The 14,644-nt window shown below is 38.2% G+C and overlaps 1 protein-coding gene across 1 annotated transcript in view; it reads right to left on the minus strand.

Annotated features, from left to right (window-relative positions):
* Positions 1 to 932: 932 nt before the first annotated feature.
* The window catches only part of LOC147072608 (oxysterol-binding protein-related protein 1), an 80,321-nt gene continuing 66,609 nt past the window's right edge, over positions 933 to 14,644 (minus strand). The window contains exons 3-8 of the mRNA XM_085947012.1: positions 10,381 to 10,639; positions 9,219 to 9,425; positions 6,451 to 6,679; positions 4,800 to 4,928; positions 2,596 to 2,825; positions 933 to 1,398 (exon numbers count right to left, since the gene is read on the minus strand). Of these exons, the coding sequence (XP_085803138.1) occupies positions 1,290 to 1,398; positions 2,596 to 2,825; positions 4,800 to 4,928; positions 6,451 to 6,679; positions 9,219 to 9,425; positions 10,381 to 10,639 (1,163 nt within the window). The 3' untranslated portion in view covers positions 933 to 1,289. The remainder of the gene's footprint in view (positions 1,399 to 2,595; positions 2,826 to 4,799; positions 4,929 to 6,450; positions 6,680 to 9,218; positions 9,426 to 10,380; positions 10,640 to 14,644) is intronic.

Raw genomic sequence — 14,644 nt, forward strand, 5'->3', positions numbered from 1 at the left:
ATGGTAATTTCTGGACTACGACGGATGACATTGATATCATCAACGGTTCAAAACAAGGATGCCACATCAGATAGGCTATACCCCAATATTCTACATGTTGAAGCGGGGTTTTGAATGTGTGAGTGTCCTACGAAAATTAAACATGCATTATAGACATGCAATAGTGTGTGTTGCAACCTTCAAATACACCAATATTGAATGAGCGCCAGTGCATAAACCGAGAGCAGTTGTTAGAACGAAGGACAAGTTTAGCTTACCCACGATGGCCGTGCGGTTTAAGCATCGGCCTATAGCGTCGTGGGTCCCAGGTACGAATCCTGGGTCTGGCAAGAACGCATATTGTTTTTCAATTTGTGTGTTAGTCAGAGTATGGACCTAATAGGTTGAGCATGTGGCTAACATCCATTTATCGTAAAAACAAATCTGTTAATACAAACCTCCACACTGTGGAGACCCATATGATCTTATTAGGATCGGACATGGTCAGGGGGATTCTTGACACGTGTTTAAGTTTATCCCATATTCTTCGATACTCGAGATCGGTTGCCTGATACTCCACACCCTTTAGATATTTCAGTTCCCATTAATTCTGTGTTCCCAGGGTGCAACGTTTGCCCTTCCACACAATAACGCAACAATGATACAATACGAATATGCAACAAATGGATACCGATTATCAGATCATTTTGTGCAACATAATAATAATTAATAGTGATAATCAAAAACATGGCACAGTATCTTTTATAATGAAAATAAAAATATATAATAATTAGTTATCGTATGTAAAAACATATTGGTAGCTTTGGTTTCAAAATACAGGCGAAAATGTTAATCATATTTTAAAAATAGATATTCTAAAATAATAATAAATACCGCTACATAATATTTTTATAGATAGATACTTAGAGGCGAGGAATAAATATATTTTTTTTGATACAAATATAGTAATTTTGCCTAATAGTTTTTTTGTATCTTATAAATAAAATTTTCAATTTTGTACCCGATTTAAGTTTCACTTTTGCATGACGCGCGTTCAATAATTTCATTAGCGATAACTGAATCACTGAAAGTCAAAGCATATCGCCGTTGATATTCAAAGAAATTGCGTAATATAATGTTCACGCGTAGGATTGCTAATAGACGAATATTGAATAGTTTTAGAAAAACCAGGAATTTGATCGAGTTGGTTTTTTTGTTGTGTCCAAGTGGCGTTTGTCGAGAGAGCATTGCGACAACTGGAGGAACGAGTAACTCGGAGCACTGGGTGGGTTTTGTTGGGAGGTTCCTCTTTAGAAGATGTCGATGTTGGCGAGATGGTCGTAATTTCTGTCCCAATAGCCTCCGTTGTACAGCCAGTCTTCTTGCTTCGTGTAGGGATTGGTGCCTTGGCTGAACCACCTGGAAAAATAATATAATTCACTTGAACCAATCTTGTAAAATGTTCATGACGTAACATTAAATTAATTGAGGTGCTGAACAGGGGCGCGCCAAGCTGGGGTGTCAGGGGTGCATGATTCAGGGGCGGCAAATATCAGAAACACATGTTTTAATAACATTAAAAAATATACATGTTAAAATCGATATGTTGAGATATTATTATAACGTCGAAAGGTAACAAATTATTGTTGAATCGATGGAAAATATAACATTCCTAAATATTAATATTTTTTTTGACCATGTCCGATCTAATAAGATCATAAATGGGCCTCCACAGAGTGGAGGTTTTGTATTAACAGATTTGTTTTTACGAGAAATGGATGTTAGCCACTTGCCCACCCTATTAGCTCCATACTCTGACTCAAACACAAACTTAAAAACAATATGTGTATTTGCCAGACCCAGGTTTGAACCTGGGACCCACGGCGCTATAGGCCGGCGATTAAGCCGACGCGGCCATCGTGGGTGTATTATTTAGGTAACTGAAATCTTCGAAAATTCGAAGCATTATAAATCTCAAAGAATAGAGTGGGTCAGTCTAATGGCCAACTAATGGTTACGCGCCTAGCGCGTCCCTAACACTGAAAGACTTAATACACTATTTTGGCTTCCCTTTTATATATAAAGAAAATTTATATAATGAGCGGAGTTGTTGCATTTACGATATTGGAAATTTGGCACCCGAAGTTGGCTGTTTTGTGTGAAGAACGATAATGCATTGTAGGCTTAAGAGTTTTAAATTATGTGTGGACATAAAAAACATAATTGATAACAAAATGCCACCAAAATCTCATTTCTGGTCAAAATAGCAGTTAGCTGGTTTGCAGATTAAGCGGTCGAAATGGGTTTAGACCAACATACGTTTTCCCGTAGACAAATAAATGTTAGCCCTCGCACAGCATAGTCCCCTGATAGTTTTCTATAGGTGATTTTATGTTACCACACTTTACAATTTATTGCCTAACTGATTTCAAAACTTTGGGTTTACTTCCTATACAATAGTGTTCCAGCCATAAAATCTATGCGTGAACAAATGAACATAGAATTTCCTAAATGCTCTGATACAAATTTCCATGTTTTTTTTGTATTTCGTCTTGGTATGGACTACCAAACTAATATAATCATAAATGAAAACATTGTATAAGATGGTGGTGGTACCTGGGTGCGGAATTATGTGGGTTCTTCTTGGCCTGCTTGCGAGCGGTCCGCTGTTTATCCTCGAGACGTGTCTTCTCTTTAGCGGCTCCAGCCACGTCACCTCGCTCCAGACAGCGAACGTCCGGCCGCAGCCGAGAGTCCGTGGGGCACAGCCGAGACGGGTCTTTGCCTTCGCCGTGATTCGGCTCCATCTCGTTCAGAGACATCGCGAATGATGTGAATTGATAGTACTGAAAAGAGAGTTATTACAATAATTAATATAACAACCCGTCTGCAAGACCTAGCGAGACAGACTGGCCACCGCCAGCTGGCTGCGCTAGTTAATATAATTATTGCAAGGTGTTACCGAGTGTCTCTTGGATATTGTTCCAAAACAGGCAACCTGAAATAGATTCAACATTTCGCTGCCTGATTTCCAGGTTGTTCTAATGTCACGTTCAATAAAATTCTCAAGAGAGCAATCTGAAAGTTCACATTGAAATAATTGCACTACCAATATATTATATGATATATTAAAAACTGTGTTCTGCTTATAAAATAATAATTTATTTTCGACATTATCGACAAATCCGTTCATAATTTTTGTATTCTGACTAAAAGGTTAAACAGAGTTCTGGAAATGGAACAAACTGGCATTAAATAGTCATTTTGCTTAAAAATGTGATATACAACAATCTGGAAATCCGGCAGTGATTTACTGTCAATTCGATCATATTAAAGCTACTACTATTAAGCTACTGGGCGAGTTTACTTTGTCAGTAGTTAGATTAAAAAGAGGAGCTCATCGCTACCTGAAAGCAACAGTGAGACAAAGGGAATTCGATTTTGAGATAGTTTGCCAATCGATTGCTGAAAGCTATACCTACGGTATTGCTGTATAATTATTATAATACCCAATTTAAAAGAAAAAATGCCACTGTTGCATTTATTAAAATTTTCTTGTGACTTCAAAGCAATAGTGGGATAACTGAAATAACCTACTGTTAATAATGGTACCTATACACAAAATTCTACTATTATCATCTATTATTAACTGAAAAAACCAAAATAAACATAATATAGTTGACTATTTCATTTGTATGACACAAACATTGAAGTTCAATTATCTCAAAACTAGTATTTTTCACTTATCCCTCTGTTGTTTTCGGCTAGCGAGTCATATAGATGGAGAAGCGACATTGGACCTGGCTACATGTTACGGCTGCCTCAAGAGGAGCGGTGATTTTCTTTGACGCAGATGACGCAATTGATTCGTCATAAGATTTAAAAATAGGCCTCGAAACAGTTCAAACTAGTCATATATAAATAATATACTTATAGAAAATTATACATTTTTGCAATTTACATATTCTTGCAATCATAACAAAATTCCTGCAACTAAAATCAAAGGGGGTAAGTCGGCTCTCACATCTAAACTTGCCTCGTGTACCGCACAGCCGTAAATAAAACCTTTCGAGAACGGCGATCCAGTCTTGCTTGTGAAAACCGCGCACATCTACCTAGCGACAGTCGCGCGTAGCCTTCAAAACGTATAGATGTTTGAATGCGACGATCGGCGAGCCGGTATATAAATGGCCAATTCGTAGGTGTTTGTATGAGACCTGGCGTCTTCGACTCGGAGCCCGAGAAGCATGCAACTTATCGATTGCAACAGTAGATATTTTTTTCAAACGAAGCAGTCGCATACGACCAATCTGCGGAGCTCCATTCGGCAACGTGTGTTTTGTGAATAACGACGTCACATCGACGTAATCGACACGTTGTAGGCGAGACGAGTTTTGATATGAGAGCTGGCTAACACAACCATTCTAACAAAAATCCACATGATTGTGTATAAAAAATATACCGCTAATATTATTATGCAATCAGTTTATCACTGTAATCTTCAATAATAATAAGAAAAATATGCCTACATTGAAATGTTTACTGGGTACGTTCTTACGTACATTATATGGTTTTCATTTTAATTTTTATCGTGAGGGGTTTCAAAATCATACCACCCCAACGCACACAGGCTGCGAAATGCATACGGTGAACAGGCGGGATTTGGTTCTGATCGAGTCTACGAGATATACTTTATTGAGTTGAATCTCACTCCAGCCATTCCAATTCCGATAATGGGCTCTATTTGAAAAGTGCCATTTCCTGCGTATTGAACCACTTCTTTCAATAGTATTTATATTAAATATGACGTTATTGCTTACCTCACTGGTGTTCTCTGGACGAGGGGTAGCCTCCCATAGGGTAGTTGAGTTGGGAATGTCAATGGAATAAGTGCTGTCCGATTTAGGGATCTCCCCGTCGGCCGGTTCAGGGATTGGGGGTTCATCCGACTGAAAAAATCATAGTCACATAGTTTTAAGTGAAATATGTACATACTTCGTATTAACAGTAATCTATTACAGTACATTTTGTCTAAATAATTGCATACTCCTACGTTTTACGGTAGAGACGCCATCTTCAAAGTTGACTGGACAAAATATGCATAATAATATTGTGTATTTAAATATTAAAAACAAATGGAAATCGTTATTAGCATTCGATCAACATATTAGGGTCATGCTCTGGATCGAAACACACGTTAAAAAAAACAACATGTGAATTTACTAGACGTGGGATTTAACGTATCCAAAAATTGGAACGTATGCAGTTCATGAGCTATTGTATCAGAAACAGATGACCGTAAATAATTGCTATAGAATTCATGTCTAAACACGTTATGTCTAAAAAAACAGAAGAAAATACGTCGGTAAGTAAATTAGAAATACAAACATAGTGTATATATTTTTAACAAACTTTTTTTTTATTCAAAGAATAAGACAAAAGATTTCAGAATGTAATATTCTATTTATATTGAATATATTAATTGATACCTCCCTTAATTTTATGTAGTAAAACCGATAGCCAACATTATAACGCAATTCGATAGCATTTCATGTAACAACTACTAGTTAAAATTGTCGTAATTAACTAAGATGCCCGTAGTTTAATTGGAAAAACATACTGGCGCGAATCCAGCAGATACAGGTTCAAGTCCCGTCGGGTGTCGTATTTTTTTTCTATAGAATGATTTTTTCTAGTGTGTATATGAATGAGATGTTTTCAAATTATGGATATTCAGTATATATTTATATGACATTTTGGTAGGCGCTCGTAAGTCACACCTATCGAATATCTGATAATAATGACAGCGTTATTATCAAAATTATATTTGATAGAAATAAATTAAATCTAATAAAATTGGAATATTACTGTCTCACATGGCTTCACGGAAAACGCGTTATTTTTTTACATCAATGTTATAGGCCATATCTTTCCGATAAGACAACTCACGACAAACAGTGCTACGGAGAAATATAATACGTGCAATTTACATGTACCAGGGATTTAAACCCATGAGTCACTACTTCAGAAACGAACATTATACCACACGTCTTCTGTTGACTCGGGAAAGTATACAGTACACAAATAAAAATTCCATAATTATGCAGAAATGTACCACATTTGTGCTCAATACACCAGTATTATCCTAATAGATTATTTTTGTCGCTTAGTTCATCCATGCACACATCTTCATCGCTTTTCAAGATTAAAAAAAATCATTAATAATGACCATCCCTCCCTCTTCCTTTTAATTTTTTTTTGTTCATGAAAAATTTCTCCTCTAGAAATGGACTTGAGACCTTTTTAAAAAAATAAAATAAATCTAACGGACACCATGCTCAAGTAAAGGGCTGTCCTCAAAATAAAGAAAAAATAGTATCCGTATTGATAACAGATTCCACAATGGTTGTCAAGTCAAAAGAATACTATTCACAAAACCAGAATATTTTTGAGAACACAAATTCATGTTACCTCTTGCAGTGAGACAGATTTGAAGGCTCCAACTTTGAGGCTGTTGAGTTTGGCCAAAACCCTCCGCGGAGTATGCGCGGGAGAGTCTCTTCCGGTGTCTCCGCTTCCGCCAGCTCCCTCGTCGTTTCCGGAGCGCTTCTGCTCGCGACACCACTCCTCGTACGCTCCCATCTCGCAGCACTTTATGAACTCTGTCCACTTCCCGTACAGGAAGTTGATCTTCTTTTTGCTGGAAGTTTGAAATTATATTATTTTATTAATTCAATGAGTTAAAGTTTCCAAGTTTGCTCATGTGTAATTTTCTGTATGTAATTTTGACAGGCGCACGCTTTTGTTTCTTCTTTTTAATTTTTTTAGATAAGTTTATTTGAGGTATTGACTAATGATATTGAACATACATAACTTGAAAACACCTCAGATATATACACACTAGAAAAAATCATATTTGAAATACGAAATACGGGTGTCGCACCAATCTGTGAATTAACCAATTATGCTACGAGACTCCTAGCAGCATAATTATTGGTCTGAGGTGTTTTCAAGTTGTGTTTGTTCAATATATAGAATGTTACATTCTCATGATCTTGTGAATTATTCATTGAATAAAATAAATGGTTGACTAAAATGATATGTTGAAAGACAATTATCTCAAAAATTAAATCGACGACGCCCTTTTTTTGCATTTCTATATAGAAATCGAACCCGAGGAATATATATCCGGAGGTTTAAGATTGCTATTATCCAGAGACACACCAAGCGGGGGTGTTAGGGGTACGAAATACCCACTCGGCAGGATTCAGGGATGGCCAAAGTTCGAAAGAAACATTTTTAATGATATTATTAAAAAATATATATTATTCAATGACATAAAATAAACTTTACGATTAACAAAAAAAGTTGCCTGCGGCTCATTTCTCTTTCATGTCATTCACGTGATCCATCAATATATATGGGTGGCTCAAAATAAGTATGGATCAAGTTCATCAAAATGGATCCGAGATATTTGCACCTAAAGTTAAAACTCCTTTTGTAAAATTCAGGAATGTTTTCACTGTATATACTTATAATATTTTAAGTACATGGATAAATTAAAATAAATAGTGGAAACATAAAGTATATTCAGGATTTATTAATATGTATTAAGAAATTAATGTTAGCAAAATACTTCTTTATACTGCTGAAGGAACTGTCAAAATGGACATGATTTACATTCAATTCGATGTCTTATCAATACCAGTATTGCCATTTATGCTGCAAATTGTAAAGCTACGATTGTAATATTAACACACAATATAGAAATCTATTTTATCTAGCCAAATAAAAAAATCTAATTTTATGAAAATTGGACTTGATTCATAATTATTGTAAACCAACCATATATGGATTTAAGACGATTTATATTATTATTTTTAATTTTACATTACTTAATAGATAAAATATGACCACGTTTAAAGCACTAAAAGGCGGAAAAACTCACGGATTTGGTACACTATTAGTTCGGTACTATGATGGCAAACGGTTATAACTGCTGTTCACACAATTTTACAGGAGAGCAATAACAAAGTTTTGAAATCAGTCTGACAAGAGCTAAGCATTTTATATCAAAATAAGCAAAATTAGCATTCCAACACAAAGCTTAAATCATTTTTTTTTAAAAGATTAAAGTTTCATTTATTTTGCATTTTAAGCTGATATATATTTTTGCCATATTTGGTCATATGCAGATATATTTTAACGTTACTTTGTGACCAATAAAGTTGCAGCTCTAATAATATTTTGCTACATCAAAACATGTACAATTTGGAACATATTATGGAAAAAATTGCAGTTATAACCGTCTGCCATCACAGTACCGAGTTGATCAACACTGGTTCCTTATTTTTTGAGTTACAACTTAATAAGTGGAAATGGACAGAGAGAACACCAAAATGTAATAATTACTATGGATTCGTATAGAATGAAATTTATTCTATGCTCGTTAGAATCAATTAATAGTCAATACTCAATACGCACGTCGTGCAGTGGAAGCGGTGTCTAATGGGAAATCATGTCACTAAAAACGTAGAATGCAAACTGATCTTGAGACCCTATGACCTGTATAAACGTTCCACATTGTAAATAGGGTTCAAGACAACCCGATATCATAGAAACGATGTCAGCGATAACGATAATATACTACGCACAAAATAGCCCTTTTCTTGCGCAAGGGAAGACAATATGGTATCTTATTAGACTGTACCAGTTTCTGTGAATTTGATATAAGTATTATATGTATGGGACAAAACTGACACGTTACGTTGTAAACTTGTGAAGAAGATGTATTTTATTGAAATAGACTTTTAAATAATAGACATATATGCTAGCCCTCATCCTTTCTTCCAACCTACTCTCGAATCCTTATTTATTATTGTGACAAGACCAGACGACGAGCAATTACGGGTCATCAGGTGACCGTGATTGAATAACATTCAGATGGCTCGAGTGACATCAAGAAAGCGGCCGCGTTGGGGGCTTATGATAGCATAGCCATCGTTAACTACCGAGTGACTCAAAACGCATATGCTCGACCTTCGTTGCACTAAATCTGTTACGGTTTGAGTGAACGTCGCATCTATATCACCCATCCTGAACTTATCATCATAATTCATCAATCTCATATCATCCAAAGTGCTCGGCCGTAGTGATTTGGCGGGCGCGGCGATTAGATTATACCGTGAATAGAAGCAACAAGTCATTATTTAATAAAATTATGCGATGGTTCCACTGACTTGTGATCCAAAATAAATCCTTCGACCCGATGAAGATCTTTGGAAGCCCACCCGGCTGGCTTGAAGGAGAGATGCGCGCGGAGACCTGGTGAGCCACGGGAGTGACAGACCACCTCCATGCTGCCATACTGCTCCATCCACAGCCGGCCGACGATTATGTTGTGCACGCAGCAGTTCACGTTACTCCACGTGTAGGCCTCGCCCCATCTGGAATTCATGATTTATTGCACCTAGTTAAAAGACCTTTTAATAATCGAATGGTATCCGACAATATACCCTCTGCATAATGAGCGAGCAACACGGCGTCTATAGAGGATATTTGTTCCATCTTCGCCGGAGTCAGAAATTTCTTCATCAAAACCTCATTTATAGAAACATAGTCTTTCTTTAGATGTCATCCTATTTTCTTTATAAATCTCTAGTAAAAGGTTATATCTACGTACACATACTTTCACATAAACTCGTTTCGTGTGCGGTAAAAACATTGTATTTTGGTGTTTATTAAGGGTGAAGGTCGAAAGTGAAGAATGCTGAGAATATTTAGGAGTAAGGCCTGAAAAACTGCGCAATGATGACTTCCTAATCATATTATGTAATCATGATTTCATATCCTTTCTTATCATTGGAATGATCACAAAAATATATTATATAAATACTCTAATGGCCCGAATACATTACCGTCGCGTCACGTGATGCTACGCTGAGATACATATAGAAACGTTTCTATCATCTATATCTCAACGTGACGCGATGGTAATGTGTTCGGGCCATTAGAGTATTATATTCAACGACATCAAAAAATGAGATATTGAGGTATTTCGTTTTATAAGATATTCGTTGTAATAGTATTTTTACAAATAATTATTATGTCAACACGTGAATCACACGTTAATTATTTAATTATTATACAGTAAAATATATTTGCTACGCCATTGAAAGGATCTAACGAATATATTTTACTATGTACCTATTTAGAGTTATGATTTTTGGTTTCATCTTGGATTCAAGACGTCGTACAGGTCATTTTTCAAGATTTAAAGCAAAACACCCATAAGCCATCATTGTAAAGTACATACGGAATGTATTTTAAGTTGCCGTTCAATTTACTCATTCAAAATCCCACGGAGACTATATCAACATATTTTAGACAATATATATATACCTAGGCAGTTCCACGGTGACCTGTCCCTTGGGCTGTATCTCCACGCTTTTCCCCCAGAACCTGAGCTTGGGATGCACGGAGCCGTGGAAGATGAAGTGAGGACTGTCAGCGTGGAAGGCGGAGACTGGAGGGTGATGAGACACTTGCTCGGCCAGGGCACGGAATTCCACACGATGAAGCTCGTACGTCTCCCCTAAGAGCGGGTTGAAGGGCTTGCCCAGACGCTCGCGATTGGAGGCCAGAGCGCTCACTGCAAATCCTGAAAGAAGATGATAGTATACTTATTATTGAACATTTTTAAGGCTAACCTAACATTAAAGAAAACTTTATTTCTAATATGTATTGATTTTAGTTTAATATTATTTAATATGATTTTATTTGAATGGAAAAAATGTAAGTATGTATTTAGTTATAAGAGTCCAGTTTTTACTGACTGAATGGGTTTTTATTGTACCAAAATTATCCACTCCTTGTCGAAGTTTATATTGTAGAATTTATATTGTGAAGTTATCGTAACATTATTATAACAAAGAACGATAGGTTAGCTATTTTACTAATATATATGCAGAAATAGATAGATAAATGACTACGGGCACATTTTCGTATCAACACATTCGGCTTCATATCAGCTTGAAATCAGAATCAGTTTATTTTGTTATGCTACTAACATTGATATACAATATTTAAACACTAAGTGGACCGTTTTCCAAGAAAATAACTACACAAGCAGATTTTTTCGACTGATGTGCCACTAGTATATTATATAATCTTTTCAACATTACAACAGGCCATGAGCCCCACTGATAGTAGTTTAGAGAATCAGTTATGTAGTATTAGAAGTGAAACAATCAAATACTCAGGCTTTCAAAAACTATTTTGTGACGTTATTAGTAATCGAATCCGGAGCCTCCAGATGCTAGGCTAGCGCCTAATATACTAGAATACGAGAGTGACGAGTAATTAAGAAGTGTGTCCCGATATATTATTGATAGAAACTAAACGAAAAATAAACTAAGATGTGCTGATAAAATGCAATGAATTTAAATCGAATTTTGTCTTATAATAAACATGATGTCAGAATAAAAAAAATGTAGGATGCCGATCACATCCTCAGGAAGTGTCCTCATATGTCGGTTAAAAGGATAGAGCTTCTCAAGTCGGTCCGACCCTCAGTTGGACCGGTCCGCCATTGCGACTTGGTTTCTACGAGAGAAAATATTTCTCAGCCTGAGACAATTTCGGCACAACTTTGAAGACCGTCTAACGTTCGTTGTGCCACGGTATACGCCTGCATAACAGGTGTGGAGACGTGGCGGGTAGTGTAGAGAAAAGTAAGAATAAAAACAATGTTATTCATTTACTTTCTTAGACGATCAAAGGCAAACAATATTAAATTCGTGAATACGGCGGGCAACTACATTGAATTGTATGTTGAGAGTGTCACGTAAACCCTTCGCCAAGCAGTTGACATTATACAATTATTTTTATATCTGTTGATTTAATATGACCTAAATGATATCATGAATCTTTTCGAATAGAATTATTGATGATTCTATCTGAACAATAATCTTTAATTTGATTGGCCTTCTGAATACGAAACCCTGAATGAAAATGATGACGCATAATGCATCACGTTCTCCGTTTATCGCATTGATTTGACATGAATAGCCGCCGTGTAGACAGTCATTCGAGCTGGGATTACGTTTACGAGGTGCTACGCCTCCCCTCTACGGTTTGGCGTAGAGCCGTAGACAATCGTTTCTACGCTCTTGTTTGATAACTATAAGTAATTAAATCTGTAGAGATACCTATACGAGAAACTTCAGAAGGAATGGCAAAGTTGGAAGTTATCACTCTTGCAAACAATACGCGCATAAGAATAGTAAAGGTCACCCTTGCAAAGAAAAGTTTTTTCTCTCTCTCTACTGAACAAACATAAGATTTAAAAATATAAAATTCTTAAATGAATAATATGGAATACATCTGAGATTTTTCAACAATAGAATAATTTATTCTTAAATTAATTTCAAAATTGACCTACTTATGGATCATACCATAATATTAATAATTGTATGTTTTGTACATACATAATTTTGAAAAACACTTTCTGAGAGATTATTATAACCAATATTGAAGTTAATCCCTCCAAACCAAAACCCGCCACGCACCACACCCGGTCTTAATCGGGCGTATCACGTGACCCTACATTGGCGATGTGAAGCATCTAGTTAAGTTTTAGACCGGGAATGCCCTAGGAGGAGATACCCAGGACTAAGGTTGCTACGCTCAGAGTGAGCTCTGACTGAGTTTAAAGTTACTTTCTAATGCAAAGTGCCGGGGAGAGAAGAGCACAGGGAAATTATCAAAATAAAAATGATTCTAGTGTATATAAAACAAAATAATGAAGCTAATCATACGGACAGCAAAAATTATGTGAAGAGATCTTCACGCCCGCAGTAAGACGCCGCAAATTTTTTAAATGCAAGATAATTGGCCTTAGTAGCAACCAAGTCGGACGGCCCGATGGGCCCAACAGCTGGTTGGACCGACCTGAGCATCTCCTCCCGTTCGGAGCACATTCTAAGACATTCCCAGAGGATGTGGTTGGCATCCTGAATCTCCCCTCCGCATGGACATGTCGGACGGCTTACAAGTCCAAGCTCAAAGAGCTTGCCAGCGAACCCACCGTGTCCAGTCACAAATTGACTGGTGTGATGGTCAGGAGTCAGATATTTGGTTATCTCCAATCGCCATTTAATATTTGGAAAAAACATATATGTGTGCCGGCCCTTGGTTGATTCATCCCACCGTCGCTGCCAGGTCTTCCACGCCGCGTCAAGCGTCATGAGACGTATTGTCCGCTTCAACGAGGTTACTTTTTCAGCAACAAGCCGAGGAGGCGGGGCTAGGTGAAAGTCACCAACAACGGCCTCCTCGCCTTTGAAGAGCATCGTTGACGCGCCGCTGACCTGTATGTGCAGATCTAGTGGGAGAATGCCGGCCAGGACCGGGAGCGCGGCCGTAGAAGTTGTTCGGTAGGCCTTGGTTATGGAAAGCAGCGCGCTGCGCTGTCCGCTTAAAAGAGTGCTTCTAAGTTTGACACTTTTCGGGATACGCAAGCACCACGCACTAGCAGCGTAGGCGGCAATCCCCATATAAATGGCGCCATAGGCAATCTTAAGCGCCCTTACTTTTAAGCCCCATCCATCACCAGCCATACGGCCCACCCTCTGGAAGGCCCTCCCAGCCTTATAGACTTGGGTAAAGGCATGATGATGGAAATTTAACATAGTGTCCATTTGGACGCCCAGGTAGGTGACGATCTTTGACACTTTCACTCTCGTGTCACCGAAGCGGACTGTGGGTGGCCGCTTACAGTTTAGTCGTCCCGGTCCTTTCAGGACAATGGCTTCTGTCTTGGAAGGTGCGAAAGATAGTCTGCTTACTTTACCCCACGCCTCAATTGACTTTAAGGCTTCACCGACGGCACTCTCAATCTTCGCCCTGCTGTCGGCCTCCACCAACAGCAGCGCATCGTCAGCGTAGGCGATGACAGTGCAATCGGTTGGAAGCGGGATCCTAAGGAGATCGTCGAAGAGCACGTTCCAGAGAAGGGGCCCGAGGACAGAGCCCTGGGGGCAGCCCATGCTGGTGCGCCTCTCTATTGTGGTAGAACCAACACGAAACTCGATCGATCTATTCGTGAAATAACTCTGAATCGACGCGAACAAATTTCCTGGTAGTCTCTTGAGCCGAAGCTTTTGAAGTATAAGAGGCCAGGATGCACTATCAAACGCACCTGCAATGTCCAGGAAAACTCCTAGGACGTATTTACGGCGAGAATTTTCAGCGATGGCAATCACGTTTCTTATGGCGTCTGTCGTTGATTTGCCTCTTCTGAAACCAAATTGCTTTTCAGAAAGCGGCGCATGCTCTTCCAGGTGGGCTTCAATCCTGTAGCACAGAAGTTTCTCCAGCACCTTACCGAGAGCCGGCAAGAGTGTTAGAGGACGGTAGGCTTTGGGGCTTGACGGTTCTCGACCGCCGGCTTTGGGGATTACCTTCAGTAAGCCCCGCTTCCAGCAGTCGGGGAACGTGCCGCTCTTGATGCAGTCACTGAAAAGTTTGGTAATTTCTGGCGCGGCGATGGCCCATGTGCGTTTGACAAGTATATTGTCAATGCAATCCGGGCCTGGGGCCTTGCCAACAATCAACGTTCTAATGATGCGATTGATCTCCTGTTCAGAGGGCAACGATGAATGGT

The sequence above is a fragment of the Rhyacophila brunnea genome, unplaced genomic scaffold, assembly GCF_057557595.1.
Source record: "Rhyacophila brunnea isolate RB1 unplaced genomic scaffold, BYU_Rbru_1.0 scaffold_2, whole genome shotgun sequence".
In the NCBI taxonomy this organism is placed as follows: domain Eukaryota; kingdom Metazoa; phylum Arthropoda; class Insecta; order Trichoptera; family Rhyacophilidae; genus Rhyacophila; species Rhyacophila brunnea.